Source organism: Arabidopsis thaliana, chromosome 3 (assembly GCF_000001735.4).
Source record: "Arabidopsis thaliana chromosome 3, partial sequence".
In the NCBI taxonomy this organism is placed as follows: Eukaryota; Viridiplantae; Streptophyta; class Magnoliopsida; order Brassicales; family Brassicaceae; genus Arabidopsis; species Arabidopsis thaliana.
This window is the reverse complement of record NC_003074.8, coordinates 19,366,742-19,388,957: the sequence shown is the minus strand read 5'-3', so window position 1 is coordinate 19,388,957 and position 22,216 is coordinate 19,366,742. Positions and strand designations below refer to the sequence as shown.

The 22,216-nt window shown below is 38.8% G+C and overlaps 7 protein-coding genes across 14 annotated transcripts; 4 read left to right on the top strand and 3 right to left on the bottom strand.

Moving 5' to 3' along the window:
- The first annotated feature begins 13 nt into the window (after positions 1-13).
- AT3G52270 (Transcription initiation factor IIF, beta subunit) lies at positions 14-1,975 on the top strand. Of its 2 annotated transcripts, NM_115087.4 has the most exons (6): positions 14-301; positions 695-803; positions 1,028-1,158; positions 1,248-1,316; positions 1,400-1,546; positions 1,671-1,975. In NM_115087.4, exons 1-6 carry the CDS (start codon positions 56-58, stop codon positions 1,776-1,778), a joined length of 810 nt encoding a protein of 269 aa, NP_190795.3. In that variant the 5' UTR covers positions 14-55; the 3' UTR covers positions 1,779-1,975. The 2 variants fall into 2 exon arrangements, with proteins under 2 accessions (NP_190795.3, NP_001327835.1); NM_001339567.1 differs by having other exon boundaries at positions 1,028-1,316.
- A 429-nt stretch (positions 1,976-2,404) lies between these two features.
- AT3G52260 (Pseudouridine synthase family protein) lies at positions 2,405-5,692 on the top strand. 4 transcript variants are annotated; one of them, NM_115086.3, is made up of 14 exons: positions 2,464-2,608; positions 2,686-2,746; positions 2,833-2,860; positions 2,938-2,984; positions 3,072-3,162; positions 3,304-3,472; positions 3,650-3,734; positions 3,841-3,925; positions 4,049-4,124; positions 4,241-4,308; positions 4,433-4,498; positions 4,958-5,042; positions 5,248-5,344; positions 5,450-5,682. In NM_115086.3, the coding sequence occupies exons 1-12, from the start codon at positions 2,518-2,520 to the stop codon at positions 4,973-4,975; spliced, it is 885 nt and encodes a 294-aa protein (NP_190794.2). In that variant the 5' UTR covers positions 2,464-2,517; the 3' UTR covers positions 4,976-5,042; positions 5,248-5,344; positions 5,450-5,682. The 4 variants fall into 4 exon arrangements, with proteins under 4 accessions (NP_001190071.1, NP_190794.2, NP_974416.1 ...); NM_202687.3 differs by having other exon boundaries at positions 2,475-2,608; positions 4,433-4,502; positions 5,450-5,692; NM_001203142.1 differs by having other exon boundaries at positions 2,405-2,608; positions 2,686-2,864; positions 4,433-4,502; positions 4,907-5,042; positions 5,450-5,539.
- Positions 5,589-12,820, bottom strand: AT3G52250 (Duplicated homeodomain-like superfamily protein). 2 transcript variants are annotated; one of them, NM_115085.3, is made up of 5 exons: positions 12,572-12,820; positions 12,152-12,475; positions 10,304-11,440; positions 9,006-10,076; positions 5,589-8,442 (listed from the first exon to the last, which is right to left on the bottom strand). In NM_115085.3, the coding sequence occupies exons 2-5, from the start codon at positions 12,327-12,329 to the stop codon at positions 5,858-5,860; spliced, it is 4,971 nt and encodes a 1,656-aa protein (NP_190793.2). In that variant the 5' UTR covers positions 12,330-12,475; positions 12,572-12,820; the 3' UTR covers positions 5,589-5,857. The 2 variants fall into 2 exon arrangements, with proteins under 2 accessions (NP_190793.2, NP_001327905.1); NM_001339565.1 differs by having other exon boundaries at positions 12,152-12,820.
- Positions 12,821-12,997: 177 nt separating this feature from the next.
- On the top strand, positions 12,998-16,324 carry AT3G52240 (transcriptional regulator ATRX). The gene is made up of 6 exons (NM_115084.4): positions 12,998-13,190; positions 13,276-13,399; positions 13,476-13,641; positions 13,737-13,908; positions 14,139-14,448; positions 14,818-16,324. Exons 1-6 carry the CDS (start codon positions 13,159-13,161, stop codon positions 16,054-16,056), a joined length of 2,043 nt encoding a protein of 680 aa, NP_190792.2. The 5' UTR covers positions 12,998-13,158; the 3' UTR covers positions 16,057-16,324.
- Positions 16,271-17,823, bottom strand: AT3G52230 (uncharacterized protein). Its single transcript, NM_115083.4, has 2 exons — positions 17,349-17,823; positions 16,271-16,713 (listed from the first exon to the last, which is right to left on the bottom strand). The coding sequence occupies exons 1-2, from the start codon at positions 17,631-17,633 to the stop codon at positions 16,561-16,563; spliced, it is 438 nt and encodes a 145-aa protein (NP_566963.1). The 5' UTR covers positions 17,634-17,823; the 3' UTR covers positions 16,271-16,560.
- A 60-nt stretch (positions 17,824-17,883) lies between these two features.
- Positions 17,884-19,596, top strand: AT3G52220 (leukocyte immunoglobulin-like receptor family A protein). Its single transcript, NM_115082.3, has 4 exons — positions 17,884-18,020; positions 18,338-18,427; positions 18,672-18,939; positions 19,066-19,596. The coding sequence occupies exons 1-4, from the start codon at positions 17,978-17,980 to the stop codon at positions 19,376-19,378; spliced, it is 714 nt and encodes a 237-aa protein (NP_566962.1). The 5' UTR covers positions 17,884-17,977; the 3' UTR covers positions 19,379-19,596.
- On the bottom strand, positions 19,464-21,974 carry AT3G52210 (S-adenosyl-L-methionine-dependent methyltransferases superfamily protein). Of its 3 annotated transcripts, none has more exons than NM_115081.4 (11): positions 21,822-21,974; positions 21,659-21,737; positions 21,471-21,562; positions 21,309-21,380; positions 21,120-21,229; positions 20,902-21,021; positions 20,726-20,818; positions 20,400-20,468; positions 20,193-20,281; positions 20,017-20,114; positions 19,464-19,805 (listed from the first exon to the last, which is right to left on the bottom strand). In NM_115081.4, exons 1-11 carry the CDS (start codon positions 21,921-21,923, stop codon positions 19,665-19,667), a joined length of 1,065 nt encoding a protein of 354 aa, NP_190789.3. In that variant the 5' UTR covers positions 21,924-21,974; the 3' UTR covers positions 19,464-19,664. The 3 variants fall into 3 exon arrangements, with proteins under 3 accessions (NP_190789.3, NP_001030843.1, NP_001030844.1); NM_001035766.2 differs by having other exon boundaries at positions 20,193-20,274; positions 21,822-21,941; NM_001035767.2 differs by having other exon boundaries at positions 21,471-21,565; positions 21,822-21,940.
- Positions 21,975-22,216: the final 242 nt, after the last annotated feature.

Genomic DNA, 22,216 nt, shown 5'->3' with positions numbered 1-22,216 from the left:
TCCATAGTTGGAAGGTTAAGTATATAAAGGCGCTTTGAATTCCTCTGTTACAATCATGAGTCTGAGAGAAATGGAAGATGTAAAGGTGGAAATGAAGGTAAGGAAGAATGAGAATGAAGCGTTGGAAACGGGTTTGGCAGAGAGATCGATGTTGCTGATGAAAGCTCCATCTCTCGTCGCGAGTTCTCTCCAATCTCATTCTTTTCCTGACGATCCGTACCGTCCTGACGATCCGTACCGTCCTGACGCCAAAGTCATCCTCGGCGTCGATCCTCTGGCTCACGAGGACGAAGGGACCCAAGTATGCTTTCGTCCTGCGCATTTTCTCTCCTCTCTGCATGCGTATCTCTCGTTACATTGAATCTTCCTCAGGAATTGCGTGGTTTAGCTATTTAGGGTTTCTAGTAACCATTCGGGAAAATTTCATCCTTTGAGAAACTTGCTTTTACATTCTCTGAAATTCCATGGATTTGGGGAAATGGGTTTTCTGAGTTTGGAGATATCAAGTGGTCCTCACTTTGATCATGAAATTCCTTGTAATTTGAGGATTGGGTAGTGTATGAAACATTTCTGCAAATTAGAGATCTTTTCTCTTTTCTTTCTACATTTGAGCTTGCTTTCTATGAACTTTCTTGCTCGTCACTTAAACTACGAGTTTCTTGGTGTAAAACATGGTAACTCTTTTGCCTTGCAGTTCGTAATGGAATTAGCTCGAGCTGACTCTGGAAACATGCCGAGGCGTTACACTTTGGATATGTCTAAAGATTTTATTCCTATGAATGTTTTCTGTGAGTCTTCAGATGGTAAGTTGTACACTTCTCCACACATTGTACTCCGAAGTTATTTTACAACTGTTGGTTCATCTATGGCGTTACGTTGGTTATAATTGTTGAATAATGGCATTTACGTTTATAAGATTTTGGATCATTGGGTGAAGAATTTAGCATTGGTATGTTCATTTACAGTCCAGGTGTACCTTATTTTGTTTGACAGTTGTGCAGATTTTCTTCAACAATGTTCTTTGTAGGAAAGATGTCAGTAGAAGGGAAGATAAAGAACAAATTTGATATGAGGCCTCATAACGAAAATATTGAAAGCTATGGGAGATTGTGCCGTGAAAGAACAAACAAGTATATGGGCAAAAATAGACAGATCCAGGTTGTTGTAAAGTGGTGTGTGGTGACTTGGAGTTTCAAACAAACCTCCTCTGCATTTTTCCATGATCATGTTTCTGGTTTCTTGACCAGGTCATTGATAATGCCAGAGGAATGCATATGAGGCCAATGCCAGGAATGATAATCCCAACCGCGGCTCCGGTATTTTATCTTTCCCAATTGTAACACACACATTACTGTAGCTTAAGGATCTTGAATTCTTACAAGTCATTGGTTTTTATCAGGAAAAGAAAAAATTGACGAACAGGACATCAGAAATGAAGAGAACAAGAAGGGACCGTAGAGAGATGGAGGAGGTGATGTTTAATCTCTTTGAAAGACAATCAAATTGGACTCTGAGGCTGCTCATTCAGGAAACTGACCAGCCAGAGGTGAGCACAAGGAAATTACAGACTTTTTGTTTAGTGTTTGACTGAGAGATTCAATGGAGAAATAAGAAAACAAATACCAAAAATGAAGGTTTGTGTTGCTTATGGAAAAGTGTATTTGGTGCAGCAATTCCTGAAAGACTTGTTGAAAGATCTATGCATATACAACAACAAAGGGAGCAACCAAGGAACTTATGAGCTGAAGCCTGAATATAAGAAAGCCACTCAGGAATAGGTTTGGTCAAAAGGTTTTTTCAGGGTTTGTTTTGGATACTATCTTTTGATTATCTATAGTGAGGTTAAGCTTGATCAGTTACTTAAATTGTAACTGATCTTCATGGCTATAATAAGAAAGGAAGGTTCGTTCAATTGTATGCCTTAAGTATTCACAATATTAACGTAACTAATCATTTTTAGTGATGCTTTAGAAAGTAATCAGTTGTTTTAACTTTTGGAAATTCATGTCCCAAAGCTCATAAAAGTTGTGGCTTTACTTGTGCTTTAAGAAACTTTTCACCAACAAAGTAAAAAGGCTATGTGAAGAATTGGATTCGAGTGATATCCAACCAGGACATTTAACAATTATAACTCTCTCTTTTTTTGTTGACAAAAGAAAAACACATTATTCCATTAAAAAAATATAACCAATAGTTTTTCCAAATGGGTAACTCTTGATTATTCTATCAAAACAATCAATAGTGATATTATCAGCAGTAACAAAATAACAAATATATCTTGTAATTATTAGTTTTTACTCAAAAACTAAAAGAGTTAAAGTTAATAACTCTTGAAATTAGGAAAAGAAAAAAAAACTCTTGAAAGTTGGTATAAATAAGATTTGAATAACTGAGTTTGACTCGGATGTGATTGGTCTATCCCGGTTTGGTTTATTAAAGTCTCCTTCACTTCAATTTCTGTTTGGTTTTATTTACCGGATTTGAGAAACCAGAACTGAGGCCGACCAACCGGTAACGATGTCGCCGCCGCCGCAACGTATCGGCTTGCCATGGCCTGAGCTTAACGATGGTTTGGCATACAAGGATGCCATCTCTTCTTCTGAATCAGGTAAGAAATTCAAAAAATTTGATCTTTTGTTGTTGTTTTGGTTCTTTTTTGAAATGTGTGGAATTTGTTGAATACAGAGTTAACGACGGTGTCAGAATTCTACTTCACCAAATACAAGAGTTCAGCTCCATTGCTAGGGTTCTTACTCTTCTTCTTCCTCTACTCTTCGTCTACAATAATATCGTTCTTACTTTCCATTCTCTTTAATCATCTTTCGTTCCTAGGTGGATTCAACGAATCCAAAACGGACAGGTTTGTTCTTCATACAAACATTTCTCTCTTGATTCTATAGAATTTGAAATTCATTTCTCGTGTATGACGTTTTGCAGATACAAATTGACGGTGAAGTTGTAAAAGATCCCAACACACTTCTTAGGTTCAGCTAACAATTCCTACAATTGATTTGAACACTTATAAAATGTTTAGCTTTTGTAAAGGTGTCTCATTTTTTTTTGTTTCTCAGGAGTGGTTCGAAATTAGTTTACAGTAGGCTTCCTTGGAAGGAACCTGACACGCCATACTCGCTTGAAGTTTTGTATGAAGATGATGATTTGGTAACTTCCTGCTCTGAACAAAACATATAGAAAATCTTGTTGTGATGTTTAAAGCTCCAAATGAAATTTGGTATTGTACTATCATTTTGTTCTCAACTTGTAGTGATGTGTGTATACTTGGTGGATTTTCACATAATGCAGATCGCTTTAAACAAGCCTTCTGGACTTCAAGTATTGCCCGGAGGACTTTTCCAGCAACGGACTGTGTTGACGCAGCTGCAGTGGTGTTTTGGTAAAAATGACTCTTACATCGGATCGCGTGAATCACCACATCCTGTCCCTGTACATCGACTGGGTAGAGGAACTTCAGGTTAGTCTATAGACGTGTTTTGCTTTCCTTTTCATTAAACCAGCTATGATGTTAGTATTCTCCACTGCTTTATAAATGTTGTACTCTTCACTGGACTTATCAGTTCGTATCGCAAAAGCATCTCTATAATGATCTCTCTCTACTGTTAAGATATGTTGTTTTCAACATTTATTTCAGGTATACTTCTCTGTGCAAAGACCAAGCTGGCAAAAACGAAACTTGCAGCGTATTTTGCTGAGGGAACATCTCTTGTCGGCTCCGGGTGAGTTCAAACATGATCTCTTGTTTACTTTTTGACCCAGCTCATTCTTGAAAAGATCCTTAGTATTACATATTGGATTTTGGATTTAAACTCTTCATTCTTACAGCAACCTGGATCAAGAGTGTGGAACAGGAAGAAAACTATCAAAGATATATCGAGCACTAGCAGATGGTATAGTTGAAGAAGACGAGGCAAGGCCATTTTTATTATTTGTGCTGAGAATTAATATCAAATACTATAAGTACAGTATACCTTAATATGCAACTGAGATAACATCTATGAACAATGCTCCTTTTTTTATTTACATTCTGAAGGTAGTAATCAAACAGCCTATAGGAGTGGTTCGATATCCTGGGGTCGCACAAGGATTATATGTTGCTTCTCCGGAAGGTTAGTTATATTATCTTATACCATTAGCTAGAGCAACAGATTAATTCACACTAAATATAATTTGTTGTCGTTATAACGTTTTTTGTTTGTTTTTGCATGTTTTTTGCTCTTGTCAGGGAAACCTGCTTTCAGTAAAGTATTTGTTCTGGAGAGGGACAGGGAAAAAAATTGCTCGCTTGTTAAGGTTTTCTTCTGTTCCATCTTATTTCCAAATGTCATATGTCACACAAGGTTTACCCAGAAAGTAAATGAGATAGTAAAACCAAAACGAAAGTTAGCCACAATCATCTTGTTTTTATGCAAAACAGGTAGAGATACAATCTGGAAGACCACATCAAATCCGGATTCATCTTGCATACATGGGACATCCCTTGGTAGGTAAAAACTTCTGTTTCCTTCGGGTCTGTCACACGTTTTGAGCTGGTATTATGCGTGGTTTGTGCATTTATAGTCCTTCATTATTAGTATAGAATAAAAAAAGTTGGATACGTAGCTTTGTAAGACAAGATAGACAAATGTTTTTTTCCCAGATAACTAAGCAATAATGGAACAACCAAACTGCTCGGCGGTGTTAGGAAAACTTTAGTAAAACATTGAATACAAATTGATGAAACCATGTTTTGATGGATGAAAAGATCTTACTCCCACTTGATGATTCAACTAGTTATAATTGTATGAGCCATATACAATATAGTTGCAATCTAGGACATGAGTTGCTTATGGCATAGTCTAGGAAGCTTTTTGCTACACATAAGTTTTCTTTTGGCAGTGGTCTATGATAGAGATGACGATGTTTACTGGATCTGAGTGCTTACGTGCTGATCAAAGTGCAGGGGACCCTCTTTATGTAGCGGGCGGCCAACCAAAGTGCTTTGATCCCGATCTTGTAGATGATGCCGCAGCCTTTGCCGAAGATGGGTACAAAATTAGATCATCATTCTTCATACTTATAGTTTCTGTATACCTTGAGATGAACAGTCCTTGGAAATTGAACAATATTTGAGCTAACCAATGTTGTACGATGCAATCTAGTACGTAGTTTCATGTGGAGTAAATTGGTCTGTTAACTAGATGCTATCACCTGTTATGGCATGTGTCGTCATTATGACTGAATATATTGCAGAGGTTACAGAAGGCCAAATCAGGCTGTTCCTGGGGATTGTGGATATCATCTGCATGCTCATCAAGTAGAGCTACCAAACCTGCTGAACACTCATAAGGTAACTCACGTAGATCATACCTAAGCCTCAGTGGTCAGGCTCTTTACGAGATCTCTCAGTCCTTATCTAAACAATCCAATTGTTCATGTCCTTACCATTCTGCAGGTAGTAAAAATTGTAGCACCGCTGCCACCAATTCTCCAAACAAGATGTGAGACGTAAGAAAAAGGTTTATCCTCCTGCAAGTGAAGTTGCATAAGTCTTTCACTGTACAACATTAGACATGCTTGTTCATCAAGTGTTATCCTTTTTGAAAAACATACAGAGAGCTAAGCTTAGCTCTTAGATCTCTCTGTTATTATCAGTAACATTACAAATACAAACATCAGCTATGAATTTTCTGCAGGCACCTAACTTTAGCTGAACCAAAAAAAAAAAAAATGCCTATATTAATTGACATTCTAAATTAAAAAAAAAAGATGTTAAAAGAGATATAATACAGATAGGTTGACAAGCAAAGAATATGCCAATCCTCCAAAACAAACTAATCATGACCCTAAGAAGCTTTTTCATTCACGTGGCTGCCTCTGCTACACCATTTACCCCTCCTATGTTACCTTCATCCTTAGCGCTTGAGGACTCAGCTCTATCTTCGTTATGCTTACCAAAGCTCAAAATTCCACCATTAACATCCACCAGAATCTCTTTGCTGTTACCAACTTGCTGCTTTAGATGCGTGGAAAATGCTTCAGGGCAACTTGCAAGCAACTTGGCCGACTCTGGCAAAGATGTGAGCCCGGTTTGAATTCTGTTGCCATCCCAAAAACCGTAGCTCGTAATGGGAACGTTCTGAAGGTGTTGCTGATTAATGTAATGATGTCTTGTATCATGGTCCCTGCTCAAGGTTGATGATGACCTGACAATTCCACATGGATTGTGTTTTTGTTTTATTCCATTCTCATCAGTAGTAAGTACTGTACCAAACAGTTTCACATCTCCATTCTTGTGGAGTCTCTCAGTATCAGACAAACTAAACGAATGGCTCCTGCTATGACCAGATCTGCCCTCTTTATGGGATACTGCCAGAGGCTTAGGAGCTGAACTAGTACACTTGGTGAGTGAGAAGCCTTCACCTGTACGTTGGGTTTTTACGATCAAATCAGATTTTGATCTACTTATCCTGCTCAGATCTTGGGTGACTGATCTCTGGGGATTTTGACAAGATTCTGTATTGGTCGCTTTTAGTAGACCAATCTGCTCAGGGTTTACATGGCCTAAAACCTGAAGCCTCCCATCCAATTCCAGATTGTTCTTGGGCCAACCCAAGTCATGTGTTTCGTCAACTTGTCCAACAAGAGAATTTCCTGACTCGGACTCTGCATGGCAATTTGGATTTCCTCGTGGTGCACTGACGCCTATAGGGTTTTCCGTACACACCTCAATCGGAACATGGTGAAGACACTCAGGGTACCTGAAACCTGAAGGTGCACTTTCAGGTTCAAGGCCAGAATTTCTGGTTCTGTTTGCAGCTTGCATCACTCCATCTTGATTCTTTGAACTAAATTTAGGCATTGTAGCACCTTGATCTCCTGAGCCCTTTCGTGAGATTTCTGTAGGGGTTTCCACAATAACATTGGAAAGAACACTTAGGCCACAATACAATGGCTCGGAAGATATAGTGACAGATGTTAAGACACCTTCATCGATTTCCATTGACATGAGATCATTGCTCTTGCTTTTTCCGGCAGCCTGAGACTGGCTCTCAACAGTATTAATATCTACCAAATCTCTACAAGATTCTGAAACTAGACTCGGGAAACCGCCATTGACATATGCATTGTTCACGAGATTATTATCATCTTTCAGACACAAATATTTCTGCCCATTCTCTTCTTCTGATCTACTAAGGTCGGCTTTCACATTTGCAGAGCCTGATTGATTAACACCATCCTGATTCATATTAAAAGGTGAGGTAGGAGAATTCATACCCATCTTGGCACAAACTCCATTATTCACTATGCCAGAGTTACTCTCCATAGGACAAGGATCTTCCAAGTCGCTCCCACCACCCTCATTGCCATTATCAACACTTACGGATGTGCTTACATTTCCAGATCCAAACTTTATAGATTCCAACCCAAGACATTTCCGAACTTTGCTGAAGAAAACCTTACACTGATCTGGAGATCTTGTCCCGACGTACCTTGATATTGAAGCAAAATTCTTGCCAAAAAGCGAAAAACCCTGTATAAAGGCAGATCTCTCATCATCTGTCCAGTGAATAGGACCTGTTTCCCCACAGCTCTCTTCCGAACATGAGTCATCTTCTTCGTTGCTGTTCTCATTGTGTAGAGTATTGCTGTTCTCATTATGTAGAGTATGAGATATCCGAGGTTTCTTTACGACATGATTAAACTTCAGATGATCCATACACCTCTCTCTAGAGCTCACAGAAGTCCTTAAGCAAGAATTTATCTGCTCTGGTGACAAAGGACCAACAGCTAAAACATCTGCACCAGCAGTTCTCTTACGTGGGAAATCAAAACTGTAGGAGCACCCTTCAGAGTTATTTCCATCGTGCTGCAATGAATTAGCACTGCTGCAACCTCTAAGGGTGATCTTTTTGGAAGAGATCGGCCTGGTTGATGCAACCTTTCCAGCGTTTGCTGCTATAATGGAGACATCCCCTAAAATATCAAGAGAGGCAGCCCCCATCTCACGTTTCCACTTTTTTCGTGGAGCCAACATGTAGGTGTGCTTCCCTTCCTTACCATAAGCACGCTGCTTCTTTATTTTCCCAAAACAATCAGACTTGTGGTTTTTGTAGTAGTAATCAATACAGTCCGCAGTTGTCTTTTGGGTAAGAGATGAAGCAATCTTCTTGAAATCCTTCCCATGCATTGCTAGCAAATTCAGAAAGATTTCTTTCTCCTCTGAGGTCCAAGGATTAATCATTGTTCTTTCCTTCTCAACGTCACATGGATCTTCAATCAGTCCATTGCTAGAAATAAACCTCGACATCACCCTCTCTTTCTCATCCAAAATCATAGCAGGCATTTTCAAAATGTCTCTAAAAGGCTTTAGATGGGTACCCGGAAGTAGCTTTTCCATATAACTTACGAGCTCTGTTGTGGGGACTACACTATCCCTTCTTGGAGCTGCACAGGTAGTGTAAAACAGTTATTAACTTTAAATTCGATGAAAAAAGGCTTCAATTCATCTGTGATCATTATCCCAAATTTTTACACCGCAATCATCTCCTGCGTATTGATATACTTTCTAGTTAGCATCTAAGACAAATATTTACCTACGACAACATAAAAGATAGACAAGAAATAAGCATCTGCTTAAACTATACCTCCTCGTTAAACAAGCTAGATGTTAAAATGAATATTACAGTGGATATAATACTAGAATAAAACCAACATCTAACATAAAATTAAAATAGCGTTATCAACATCCAACAAACACGTTAGCATGGAATGACTCTGAACTTAGCTTGCAAATAATGAATTATGACCACTATGTACAGCTCTGTAACAATAGTTCTCAAGAGTTGTATATGTTTCTCTCAACACCTCACGCCCTTGAAAAATCACATAATTCAAGTCTCTACAACTAACACATCATAAAAGCCAAACTTCATCCCAGACAGCGACAAACCACGACAAGCTTAATATATCAGAGTAAATAGAAGAGAAAAGAGGTTTGAGAACTTTACCTGAAGAAGAGAACCTCAGGCGTACAGATTGGGGAAGCTTCAGATACCCTCCATTTTTTGCATTCGGATATAGTTCTGTTTTTTTGCTAGACTTTGATTGGTACTTTGCTAAAGCTAGCTGATCCAAATCTTTCTTCCATGAGAGCTGAAACGCTTTAAACTGAAGGAGTAAAATTTTCTCCCTAGCTCTCAATAGGCCTACCCTATCTGCAATTTTTTCTTGGACATGAGAATCAAACTGCGTTTGACATATGCCAGGGAATCTTGAGTTGTCAGACGAATTAAAATCTCTTGGAAGCAATTGATTGAATACTCCAGATGATTCACAAGCATATTTCTTATTGGCAGATAATAACTTAGCCCAGAACAAGTCTTCTTTGGAGGCCATGCTGTCATCAGCAGAAGAAACCTCAATAGTTTCCTGATTGGCAAAAGCAGGTGTGTTAATCTCTTTCGAAGAAACAGCTGCCTTCATAGATGGTATGGGCAGTATATCTTCCTCTCTTTCAACAGTGGCAAAAGATTGGGATAGAGGTTTAACTTCCCCAGGACTATCTTCAAAAACATCAGCAGGAACCTTGGCTAAACCAGCCTGATGCACAGGAGCTCTCACCAGTGTTTTAGCTACAGAAGAAGCTGTTGCCTTAGGATCCAAACTACAAGAAGCCTGCTCCTTGGGCACATTTGCATCTCCATCACAACAGTATGAACTGGGTCCAACAACACGAGAGTGTCTTCTACCTTCAAGCTTTAGTGTCCTATGTTTGTTTTCAAGGAGATCAATTTCTGATTCAGTCATCTCCACAGCTTTCAAAATTTCACCTTTCCAGGCAAGTAATGTGTTCATTGATGTCAATTGGACAGAACTGGAATCCCCTGTACCAGAATCATCAGTACCAAGTAACTCATTGAGTAAACAGCCAAAACGCTCCATTGAGATGTTATCGAGCTCCTCGATATTGATTGGGAATCGTTCAAGGTGAATACTAGACACGGGACTAGGCGAACGGCACATGTTACTGACATCACTAGCAGCTATAGCAGCCTTCGGAGATGATTTATCAGCAAACCCTGAATGTACACAAAAGAATAAAATTACGAGTGAGTTACACTGTCCCCAGCAGAAGATAACAAAAACAAATGGAAGACATGATAAAAAGAGAAAAACAAAATCAGTGTTTACAAGAACAGATACATGATGGAAGAATTCAAGTAATATGAAAATAATGCAGATAACTCCAAATAGATCAGGAATGAGAAGAGCACGCAGAGAGAAGTATTAACAAATTGTATTGTACCTGGTGATGAACTGCAAGCTACAGAGGATGGTGTTGTAGGGGAACCATAATCTGGAACAATGGCTGCTGTGGGACTTTTATCAGCAATATTTTTGTTTAACGAATGTAGTTCCTCTAAACCGTTTTCCATCAATGTTGTTCCATCTTCATTTGGGTTAACATCAACTTTCTTTTTCTCATATTTCGCCAGTCCCTCACCCCACCCGAGACGTTGTTTCTTTCTAGAACTCATCTCCTCAGAAAGATGAGTAGTTGTGGCACAGGCAGTAGCGTCTCCTGAAGAAGATTGAGTCACAGTAACAATTTTAGGAAGAACCTCAATCTTCCGATCGCTGGAATCAACAGCCCCCAAGCTTTTCAAGCTACTTGAATGACTAAAACCTGAACTCTGAGATGCAAAACTCCCAGAACTATTCCACAGTGGAAGTTTCCCAGTTGCTCCCAGAGAACTCTCCTTTGCACATTTCCTATCACCGTCTATATCATTGATACCATGTAAACTATTGTTATCTTGCGGGTCTTTCAGGCGAAGTTGTTCCCAAGTCCCCTCCAGCTCTGCATTGGGGATTGGAGCATCTAATGAATTATCACTAACTAACCTTCGACCATACATCAAATCATTGCATTGCTTTGCTGGTGAACAAACCTTATTGCCATAATTGTTCTCAGAAGAAGGCCGTTCAAACAAGCTAATACATTCAGAATGAGGATCTGAAGGAAGTGATAACCTTTGATCTGAAAATTTATGCTCATTTTTAATTTTAAGAGACCGTACTGGGGTACTGATCTCATTGTCCAGATAATGAGCCGAGTTGGCTGGATCCAAAGAGTTCACCACGGTAGAATGAGTATCTGAAGCATGTAGCGGCCTTTCATCAACTGACCTCCGACCATTTCTAATACCAAATGGCCTCTCAAAACTTCTAGAAGATCCGTTGCTCATCTCCCATGTATTGCATTTCCATTCCTTTTGGCTTACAGAAACTCTATCATCCCTGCAATTCCTGGTATATCTCCAGTCTCCACGCGATGCTGATGGCCTATAATTATCAAACATTCGGGCACTGGACCGAGAAGATGTGTATCCATGACTAGTCTCCTCCACAAACTGGTGCCGTCCACCCTGCTTACCATGACCTTCAGAAAATTTTGAAGACAAAAGGAAGATGAGAATCACAAACTAAAGCAAGACCTGTATTCAACCAAATATATAACTTGTGAAACTAAAAACGACATCTATCCAAAAAAATTAGACTTTTACTGCTGTCAAAACATGTAGTATAAGATTCTCCAAAAGGAAGTCAAACTTAGAATCATTATAACACGAAGTCAAGTTAGGAGAAAAAAGTGTCATTACGCCCACACAGGGTTTCAATACTAATAGGAAAAATTATACAAGTAAGAAACCTGCAAAAGTAGGAGCTATCTTCATCTAAATCTACAACATGTAAAACTAAAACTAACAACACTCCACGATGCTAGGACTTTTTATCCGTTTTAAGATTCATGAACACAAAACACAAACACAATTGAGGTAATAAAGTCCTCTTGCAATGAAACTAAATCTACCTGAGTATTAAAAATTGCTCCTTTGAAGAGTAACCTCATCAATTCACTTCCTATCAATCTTAAGAGCTGTGTTAATGCTCCAAAAATACCCTAAGCTATCATGACACAGTGAGAACTCAATCTAAGAAACAAGGATTTGCCTCTAAATCAATTCAAAAAAAATTATAGAACCAAAAAGGAAAAGTGGATATCTAACAAATCCACAGAAAAATAGACTCTACCAAAAACAGAGCAGGAGAATTCAAAGCCCTAAATTAGAGAGAGAAAAGGAGGTCTTACAAGAAGGTCTGCGGAAGTCTCCAGATCCCAAACGAGAAGAAAACTCTCGAGGAACATGGTGAGAAGAAGGCGAATCCCTCCATCGAAAAGGCGGGGATTCAAAAGATTGTTCAGGCCTATCGTGTTTCCTTTGCCTCAAGAGCTCTTTCCGATCCCACGAAGCGTGATCCTGCGGCATCAAGTTATCCAGAAGAATCGCATAAGAGTATCCTTCAAACCCAACTCCAGATTCCCTCCGTACCTACCTCCGTCAAAAAGGTCTCGGAACAAAAAAAGAAGAAGAAGAGCTGGTGGGGAAACCAAATCAATGAAGACTCGTCGTTTCTGAAACCAAAATCAAACTAGGGTTTCGTCAATCTGAAGATTAAAATCCGAAGTAAACCCAAAAAGAGCGGAAACAGAATCAAAAGAGGAAGAAACCTGAGAGCGGAGCTGTATGTAAAAATCACTACTGAGAGACAAGGAAGGGAGATTTCACCGCTGAAGAAAAAAGCTCAATAGAGAAAAAGAGATTTCCTTTAATTTCGGTGTTGAAAGACAAAGTAGGTTTTTTTATGGCGATTCCTCTCTGTTTATTAGCTCACAAAATCCAAAGAAGAAGAAGAAGAAGAAGAAGAAGAAGAGATAGAGAGAGAGAGAACAATGAAGAAGAAGAAGGAAAGAGAAAATAATCCCTGTAACCTAAAGATTCCAATTAAACTCTATTTCATTTTATTTTTCGCGTCCGCTCTATTTATATTATTTTACTCCTATTCTGAAAAAGACATTTTTTTTTTTTACTTTTTTTTTTCTGTAAATCTCAATCCAAATCCATGACTTTGTCTACTACACAAAAAAGTATAAAATCGAAATTAGTAAATACTTACAACCAATGAGAAGAGAGTAAAATACATTAGTGAAAGATTAAAAAAAAAACTATCTTCATTGACTTGTGTAAGCAAAGAGAGAGACGTCTTCTTCTTCACACCGATCTTCGAAGTTCGTAGATCTTTTGGTTCGTCTACACGATGGCGAATCAAGACAAGTTAGATCATCATCGGTATAGTTCTGTCTTTTTTTTTCCAGATGAATAAGATCGTTTTGCGAATCGAAATTTAGATTTGGGTTTTGGTACATTTTTATAGGTGTATTGATTCAGAGGCACAAGATCCTACTTCAGTGACTATTGAGTTTCTTCGTGCACGTTTATTAGCTGAAAGAGCTGTTTCCAAGAGTGCTAGAGCAAAGCTTGATGGTCTCGCTGATAAAGTATGTTCTTTTATAATTTGTAGGGATGATCCAGTGAAATGTTCTTTAGTCTTATGTCCTGTCTTAATATCTTTAGGTAGCTGAGTTAGAGGAACAGCTCAAGATTGTATCTTTACAGAGGAAGAAGGCTGAACAGGCAACTGCTGATGTTCTTGCGATCTTAGAGGAAAATGGGTATAATGATGTGTCTGATGATTATGATTCAAACTCTGATCATGAATGCTACTCTCAGAGTAACTCAGGTTAGAGTTTTTATGTGATAGGAGGAAAGTTTCTGATTCATGGGTTTAATGAGATTTGAGCAACTCTCAGTGTCGGAGATTTGTTTGTTTTTTAGTGTTAGGCAAAAGTTTGTCCTGGAAAGGTCGCAGGAGGGAACCAGGTTCTTCTGACAAGATCAAGGAAAACCGGAATAGGAGACATCACAGAGGTTTCGAGTGTGCTTATTTTTCCTCACCGAGACATCGTCAAGGAAGATCTTGTCGGCAAATTAGACGTGGTGAAGCAAGGTCTGTTTTGTTATCTTTAGCTGCTCAGTGATTTATGAGTGGTTTACTATTACAAATTGTGCAAGCATTGCCTAGAAACACAGTGCTTAGAAATTTGAGATTGAAGGTTATATGCTTAGAAATCGTCTCTCTAATTATATACATCATAAATCGCTTTATTAGTAAAGCAATTGTAAAGCTTGCTTATGTATGTTGTGTAATAGAATAACCAACATTTTTCAACTTTCCAGAAATGTATCTGAGGATTACAAGAGAGATGGAAATCCGGTTGAATTTCAAGAAAATGGAGTTCGCACTGAAATGCTTCCTCAAAAGAATGATCAAGTATCTAGAACCGTGGTGGATGTTGCTGTTGTGAAGGGAGACGATAGTTTGAACAAGTTGTCAAATTCAAATGGTTTAGAGAAGGGAAACAGTACGGACATCAACTTGGAGAGAGCGTTAGAAAACCGTGCTCAAGTTATCGGATCTTTTGAAGAAATGGAAGAGACTCAAAGGGAATGGGAGAAAAATTTCAGAGAGAATAAATCATCTGCCCTGGTATGCCCTATATCTCAGGCTTTGACCTTTAGAAATTGTTTTCATCAATTGTGATTATGGTATATTTCGTGTTTATATGAATCAACCAACAAAGTTTCTTTTATGTGGCGTTGATAATTGTGCATATGCTGCAGTTTTCTATATTTGGTTTGCATGCGTATACATTGATTCTTTTATTCTGTCTTCTCTCCATTGTGCTAAAAAGTTATGAAAAATGTATGCTTTTTTTCTTCTTTGTATTAACTGTTATATAACCATATTGTTTCTGAAGACATTATCTATGAAGATATCTTAGTTCACAAAGGTTGAACTTAGTCTCCGCTTAATTCACTGGAATTCCTGAACAATACTTCTTGTCCAATCTTTCAGGATTTATGTGACGTTGGAAACCATTCAGATGTGACGGATGAAAGTAACGGAGAAAAAGCTCAATCTCCACTTCAAGGTTCTACAGTAGTCCCTTCACTCCGTGATACAAGGTCTATAGCTAATGAAGTTGACTTTAGAGAATCGTTTGAAACTTTGTCGCATGGTTCACCTGATAATTCAGTAACGTCACCTGATAAGTGCTGCAATAGTTGTGGTTCCAGATCTGTGGAACAAGATGCTTATTCTTCTCGAGACAAAGGAAAACATATTTCTGAGAGCCCTACAAGTGAGTATTCCCAACCACAGAGCAGTAAAGGTATCAATGAGCATTCTTCATCAACTATTCGGTCGCCTCCTGTAACGCAACCAAACTCGAGAGGTGGTTTCTTTGGCAGTACTACCACTACCATTCATGAAGTAGATGATCCATTAGTTTCAGTGAAAGATGTGAAGCCTGATACTTGTGAAACTGTACTGACCGCACTAAAGCAAGCGAAGCTGTCTCTGCAAGAGAAAGTCAATAGCCTACATATCAGAAACCCGGATTGTCATTCTGAAAGCTCATATCCTTCAACACCAGGTTCATATATGAACACATATGCACTACCGATGGAACCAGCATTTAGTACTAAACCATCTCTCCCTGCTTCCAGTGTCGGGTCCATGGTAGAGTTTCCAGTTATCTGTGCTGCTGGACTTTTCCGTGTCCCCACCGATTTTACATCTGATGCTTCAAATAGGAACACTTTTCTAGCTTCGAGTTCTCAGAACGCCATGGTTACCCATATGCCTGAGCGAGACGTCCCCCTAGTACCTGGAGATCAGCTTTTCAGCAGAACAGCCACAAACAATCTCCTAAATACTGGCTTCCAAAGCCAACTAGAAACCAGTCCTCCTTTGTCAGTGGATGACCGACTTTCGACCACCCCATACATCGGTGGACCAAAACTATGGTCCAGCTTCAGGGCAGATGGTCCACCGATGGTTGATGTTCCAGGATTCAGACTTAATAAAGGCATACCAAGAGTTTCAGGCAGTGCAATCTCTGGTGGAACATCTGGTTTTGAAGGTAACCAAGTATCGTCAAGTACATATAATACCCCTGTGACACCTACTCGAAGCTTGTATCCTGATTCAGTTCTAAGCAGTAGAGAATTGTATTCGACTCCTTATTACACACGCCCGTTTGGGCTGTCTCCTACTAGTGGTTCAGATGATGGCTTATTTAGGCGAGAATGATTCTGTTGATCCTTGTGAAGCCGTGATATGATTGTTGGATCTTTGTAGAGTGTGGTGGTTGTTATATACACTGTAGACTAATATCAGCTTTGTGTAACGTCAAAATACTGTATAGAAGAGGCAAAAGTTATGTATGTGATTCATAACTTGGTCATTATAGGACCGTTTGTTGAAATCCCATTTGTTGATAATGTTTGTGTGTTCATTTGTTCGGTTTATGATATTTAACATGACAAATCTCTTGAAACTTAACTAGCAATGATCTAACTACAAGTCACGAACTAAAGAGACACTGCACAGCAACAACAAGAGATTTGTCCAGTAAGAAAAAAAAAACTTCTTGCCAGCATGAGAAGAGATTTCGAGTCCCCTTAGATAAGGAGATGAGACTCAAGATTCAAGTACATACAATGGAAAATAAGAAATCTTCATTTTGAAGTTTATGGTGTTTTTGCTATACAGAACCAAAGTGGGTAACATTTTCATCGTGTTCAAGTAATATGACTAGTCTTCATGCCCATCAGATGATTGATCATCCTCATCATCATCTTTCTGATCATCATCACCCGTCGCCTCCTTTTTGTCACTTCTCTCGTTCCTTTCATTCCATCTTGCCCAGGCCCACTTCAGGACAAGAAACCCTCCAAGTGCATATACCTGAAATAGTTATAGAGAATACTCCACTAAATTAACCATGAAAGAATCCAACTTTTTCCAGGATTTGAAACAATCATCAGAACAAAACTCTTTCGTATACGTCAGGAGTCCATTGATGAGAAAATAAAGCACACCACAACCAAAACATCTCGATTCTCGAGTCATGCTATTCATATATCAAGTCAGCCTTTGATAGCTCTGACTACTACAAAACTTGCAATTGAAAGGAGCAAAAATAGTATGCTTCCTACTCCATGAACGACAGAACATCAAGCTAATTGTTAGAGGTCATCTAAAGCATTACCAGGAATCGAAGGCATAACAAAAACTGAAACCATTTTCAACATTCATTGTAGCACACTGCAACTGACTGCAACCAATGAAATACATTGAAAACATCGAAAACTATTTGCCTATTGATAGAGAAAAAAAGCCAGAATAGTTTCTAGTAAACAGGAAGTGATAATCTGAGTCATAGAGTCATAATTATGAACATCTACCATAAACAACCATGTCCCTACAATTCTCATAAATAACATAACAAAGCACCTCTCACCAAACCCCAAATTATAAGCCAATTCAAATCATTTTTCATCAAAGAACCCTCTAAAATATAAACATCTTAACAAAATCACCTGCCAAAGGATGACAGAGTTGGAAGTCCTGCCAGAGCTGGGCTCAGCCTCAAACTTGATTGGCTCTGCGCTTTTGGGTGGATTGTAAGGGAAAGTGACAGTCTCGTAGGTCGATTTCAGAGGTTCCTTCTCGCCGGTAGGTTTAGGAGCATTGGCATCAATAGTAGCAGGAGGAGGCTTAGGTTGAAGAAAGGCGAATAGGTTGGTGATGAAAGGAGGTAACTTTATGGGAGGAGATGATGAATCAGAGCCATTAGAACGATCTACTTGAGCTTCTTCAGCCATTTTTCCTCCACCGAGACGGATTTTGAGTTTAGGGTTTTGAATTGAATCGGTGTGGATTAGGTAGGCTTTACAATTGTCTGGTGGTCACTTCTCTCCACTTCTCTCCTTCTTTGCTTACGACACGTGTCACACGTGTCTTTTCAAGTTTTTGTTTCTATTAACCTCTAATGGGCCTAAAGCCTTATTTGGCCCATAATAATAATCACCGTCTTCAGTTTGTTTTTTGTATTTTTGTTTTTATTTAAACTCCATTGGAACCAAAAATCTGAGAAATTCGTATCCAATCAAAGTTCTGGCTTTTAGCCTCCTGAGGAAAAATCAAGGTTGCAACTTTCAGGGTTTCGATGTATCATCCAACGAGGGGAGGTGTTCGCGGTGGTCGAGATCGTAAGTTTCATTATAATTCGTTTTGGATTTTGCTTCTAATTACAAGATCCTACATAAAATTCTCAACTGTTAGGGTTCCTATGTATTATCCAACGTTTTCGTTCTTCTCTGCTATTTTGATGATTTTTTTTGTTGGATCTAGTGTTTGATTGAATTGTCTATAAGCAATTTGTGGGAGAAGCTGAAATTCAGAAGAAGCTTTGTCATTCTAATTAACAGATCGTTTTTGGCAATTAGTTTTCAAATCAAAGATGTAGAACATGAGCTGCTAATGATGAGAACTCTATTACTAATTGAATTTGTTTATAAATGTGCAGAATTCAGTTGGGATGAAGTCAAGGCTGATAAATATAGGGAGAACTATTTGGGTCACAGTATCAAAGCCCCTGTTGGAAGATGGCAAAAAGGTACTTTTTCTTATGTACACTCTCGGTGGTTGTTAATTTGTAAGCTAACTAGTTTTCATCTTGACGATATAATCCTCCTTTGTGCTTCATTGCTCTGTTCAATCTCATTGGAGTATGGGCAGTCAATGGTTGTTTTACTTTAGTTACTCCTTTCATAAATCCACTGCCTTAGATTTTTGTAGATTAATCTTCAGTTTAGTGAGTTTTGACTGACATTCATTTGCCATGTACACCAACTGAATAGGTAAAGATCTTCATTGGTATGCTAGAGATAAAAAGCAAAAGGGTTCCGAGATGGATGCTATGAAAGAAGAGATTCAAAGAGTTAAGGAACAAGAGGAGCAGGCCATGAGGGAGGCTCTTGGCTTGGCACCAAAGTCCTCTACAAGGCCACAAGGAAATCGCCTTGATAAGCAAGAGTTTACTGAACTTGTGAAGAGGGGTTCGACAGCAGAGGACTTAGGTGCAGGGAATGCTGATGCTGTGTGGGTTCACGGTCTTGGATATGCTAAGTAAGTTCTTTTTCTTTCGTAAAAAACTCTAATTTTTAACTATGTTAATGTTTTTGGTGGCTTTATGGTTTATTGGTAGTTTACCTTTGTCCCTTGTCTCACATGTCTTTCTCCAACTCTGTACAGAGCACCACGACCTTGGGAAGATCCGAGCACCCTTGCATCCTCTCAGAAAGAAGATGCAGATTCAGCACGCTTACCAGCAGATACATCAGGGGTCAAAACTGTTGAAGATGGACCGGATGATGTTGAGAGGGACCAAAAGAAGGATAGGCGTGAGGAAAGGAAACCTGCAAAGAGAGAGAAGGAAGAAAGACATGATAGGCGTGAAAAACGCGAAAGGCATGAGAAGCGAAGCGCTCGTGATTCAGATGATAGAAAGAAGCACAAGAAAGAGAAGAAGGAGAAAAAAAGAAGGCATGACTCTGATTCTGATTGAAGCGAATTGTCCCAGGATGGAACATTTTGCTCTTCAGAGGAAGAGTGGTCGGCTAGGTACCAAAATCCAGCTACCACTTCTGCAAGATTTAAATCTGTTGCTTATTTCATTTACGAATCGTGGAGTAAAGTGTTGTTGAACATTGTTGAAAATGTTTGTTAAAACACATGAAAAATGTGGTTTGATATTATAACAAACCGAGACGCTCGTTTTAGCTCATCTGTGGCACTGATAAACAACTTTCACTACATCACCAAAGCAGTACATCTTCCTAAAATAAAAGGCATCAAATTGCTTCAGAGAAACGTAAATCAGCAGGGCCTGGTCCCAGTATTCCTTTTTGTTCAACAATCTTCCCTAGTCCTTGTGATGGATCTTCTGCTGGTGCACTTGCGTCAGTGATCACCGTGATAACTGGCAATTCTCTCTGCAAAGTTGTCAAAAACAATTTAATAAATGGATCAACTACAATAACATCCGGGCAAGGAGCTGAGACTGAAGCACTGTTGTGCTACAAACTGAAAACTATACAGTCCATACTAAAGCTATAGCCAGACTCTTTTTCTCAAGTGAAAAGGAAATTTTAGAGTTATTTATACTTGTGTAGAACGAGAATATGACAAGACAAAGGTACTTGCCTCATCATGATTATTGGAGCTTTCAAAAGGTATTGGGGTCGTTAGAGGAGGTTCGATATCTGGGTCAGGCTTCTGAAATATGAATGTTGCATACAGACCTGCGCAAAATAAGGATATAAAGTATCAAAACTAGAGATTAGATATGATAAGATGGCATAATATGATGGCAAGGTTACCTAACAAATCAAATGCTCTTGGAAGAAGTTTTCCCCTAGGGTCAACGAAATTCGGGCCAGCATTCATCAGCAAGCTTGCAAACTGGGCTCTGACAAGAAGAGTTGAACAACATCAGCATTGTAATACAACCTTCGAAAGGAGCAACTATGACATACAAAAGCTCATGATAAAAGATTGAGAATCTACAAGTATGGGAGACTTCGAACCTGTTATCATCATAAAAATCTGTTAAACTTTGAATTTCCACAAATTCAAGGCCAGCTTCCCTCGCTAACCTGAATAGCAAACACCAAAACAATAAGTTAGATGACCAAGACTCGAAAGATATATACAAACTAGATGTCATTTGTAGCTCAACTAGAAGCAATATCACGAGTAGAATGGAAATCTTGTTTACTTAAAGAGTTTTAAGAATAAATACAAGCTTTAAGTTCAACAAGTGCACATTGTTGATATGGTAATTTCATATCATCCAATTAGTGTTACATTTTGCTAAACAAGAAAAGCGAGATCATGGTGCCCGAGAACCCACCTGATTAAGCTTGGGAAGTGAACCAAGCAATGGTCTTCAGAAGCATTGTCACCAGAAAATTTCAGCTGGTACCTCTTTCCAAACAGCGGAAATCTGAGAAGAAAATGACAAACAGTCCAAGTTCACAAAAGGAACTTGATAGCAAAATGAATTTATCTCAGATAAAAAATGCTCACTTTTCTTCCTCCAATTCGAAAGTGATCATGTAACTTTCAGACCGAATGTAGTTTGGAAATACATTAGGCTTTGCACCGCTTCTGTTGTGGTATGCTTCAACATTTTTCTGGTACTTTGCCCTGTTTGACCAGAATGTTAAGGAGCGCAGTCCAACTGATCAAAATATATAGGCAATCAAATGCTGAAGTTGATGCATTGATACAGAAAACATCATTACCAAATCGTAGACGAGTCAGGAGTGATACCGAAAAAATAACCCCCTGGTTTCAGTAAACATGCTACATTAGTTAGGAGTCTTCTCGCACTCTCCTCAGTTTCAAAGCATAACTACATAAAGAAGATTTTAGACCATCACATCCTTGCTATGCTACATTTTTCGGAGAAAACAAACGACAAAATCTCAAACCTGGAGATGGCGCCAACAAGAAACTAAATCAGCCTGCTCCAATTTCTTCTGTAGCTGGATTTCAAAATCATCCTGTGACACAAAATGAAGCAAAAACTAAGACTTTTGCTCCAGATTACTTAGTTTAGCTGAAACACATGGAAAAACAAAAAAAGGCCTTGCCTTGGAAGGATCAGCTTCAAAGAATTCCACATCGTAATTCTTCCTCTGACTCTCCCAAGCTTCTCGTACAGAAGAAATCCCAGAAGATGTATCTACTTCCCCCAAATAGAAAAAAACGCAAACCTATCAATCTTCGATGAAGCCGTACTGATATAACACTGAGTATGTAAGTAAGAGTATATTAATACCAATTCCGATGTAGTGACCAATCGGAGCAGCTTCCCACTTGTCGGTTTCGGGAGCTCCGCCACAGTACAATTCGCAAACCTAGAAAAGACGCAGAGAGAGAGACATAAAGGATAAGACTTTGTAAATGAAATGGAGTTGAGAGGAAGCGGGTTTGTTAGATACAGTGGCATAAGGATGTGCGAAGATGTTGATTATGGCCGTCTTTGCGAAATCGAAGAGACGATGATGGCTCTGCTCCGGTTTTGAAACCACGAAGCCGCTCATGTCTTTCTTCTCCGGCTGAAGTTCTGAAAATTACAATTTTGACACACATTTAAACTTTTCTTCTTCTGTTGCCTCCATATTTCATTTATATTTCATACTTTATTCGTAACACGGATAATGGTTGAATAACGGGTTTTTAATACGATTATGCAAGAACCAATCGAGAAAATATGCATAAGATTCATGAAAATGTAGATCTTACGTCTAAAAATATAAATAAAAGCATATTATGCTAATAAGTAAGCGTATAGTTTCTTGTTTCATTATGTGATTTTTCATTTTTTCATTCTACA

Bases quoted from the DNA above. Each gene is read 5' to 3' on its own strand.
- AT3G52270 (NM_115087.4), top strand. From the start codon at position 56: ATGAGTCTGAGAGAAATGGAAGATGTAAAGGTGGAAATGAAGGTAAGG. The intron at 1,159-1,247 runs GTTGTTGTAAAG...TTTCTTGACCAG, and splicing joins GCAAAAATAGACAGATCCAG to GTCATTGATAATGCCAGAGG. The intron at 1,317-1,399 runs GTATTTTATCTT...GGTTTTTATCAG, and splicing joins TAATCCCAACCGCGGCTCCG to GAAAAGAAAAAATTGACGAA.
- AT3G52260 (NM_001203142.1), top strand. From the start codon at position 2,518: ATGTCGCCGCCGCCGCAACGTATCGGCTTGCCATGGCCTGAGCTTAAC. The intron at 3,735-3,840 runs GTGAGTTCAAAC...TCATTCTTACAG, and splicing joins ACATCTCTTGTCGGCTCCGG to CAACCTGGATCAAGAGTGTG. The intron at 5,345-5,449 runs GTAACTCACGTA...ACCATTCTGCAG, and splicing joins ACCTGCTGAACACTCATAAG to GTAGTAAAAATTGTAGCACC.
- AT3G52250 (NM_001339565.1), bottom strand. From the start codon at position 12,329: ATGCCGCAGGATCACGCTTCGTGGGATCGGAAAGAGCTCTTGAGGCAA. The intron at 11,441-12,151 runs GTAAGACCTCCT...AATTTTCTGAAG, and splicing joins AGACTTCCGCAGACCTTCTT to GTCATGGTAAGCAGGGTGGA. The intron at 10,077-10,303 runs GTACAATACAAT...GTGTACATTCAG, and splicing joins AGCTTGCAGTTCATCACCAG to GGTTTGCTGATAAATCATCT.
- AT3G52240 (NM_115084.4), top strand. From the start codon at position 13,159: ATGGCGAATCAAGACAAGTTAGATCATCATCG. The intron at 13,191-13,275 runs GTATAGTTCTGT...ACATTTTTATAG, and splicing joins GACAAGTTAGATCATCATCG to GTGTATTGATTCAGAGGCAC. The intron at 13,400-13,475 runs GTATGTTCTTTT...TAATATCTTTAG, and splicing joins TTGATGGTCTCGCTGATAAA to GTAGCTGAGTTAGAGGAACA.
- AT3G52230 (NM_115083.4), bottom strand. From the start codon at position 17,633: ATGGCTGAAGAAGCTCAAGTAGATCGTTCTAATGGCTCTGATTCATCA. The intron at 16,714-17,348 runs GTGATTTTGTTA...TAACTATTTCAG, and splicing joins ACTCTGTCATCCTTTGGCAG to GTATATGCACTTGGAGGGTT.
- AT3G52220 (NM_115082.3), top strand. From the start codon at position 17,978: ATGTATCATCCAACGAGGGGAGGTGTTCGCGGTGGTCGAGATC. The intron at 18,021-18,337 runs GTAAGTTTCATT...ATAAATGTGCAG, and splicing joins TGTTCGCGGTGGTCGAGATC to AATTCAGTTGGGATGAAGTC. The intron at 18,428-18,671 runs GTACTTTTTCTT...CCAACTGAATAG, and splicing joins TGTTGGAAGATGGCAAAAAG to GTAAAGATCTTCATTGGTAT.
- AT3G52210 (NM_001035767.2), bottom strand. From the start codon at position 21,923: ATGAGCGGCTTCGTGGTTTCAAAACCGGAGCAGAGCCATCATCGTCTC. The intron at 21,566-21,658 runs GTATTAATATAC...ATTTGGGGGAAG, and splicing joins TGGTCACTACATCGGAATTG to TAGATACATCTTCTGGGATT. The intron at 20,115-20,192 runs GTAACCTTGCCA...TATTTTGCGCAG, and splicing joins AAGAGCATTTGATTTGTTAG to GTCTGTATGCAACATTCATA.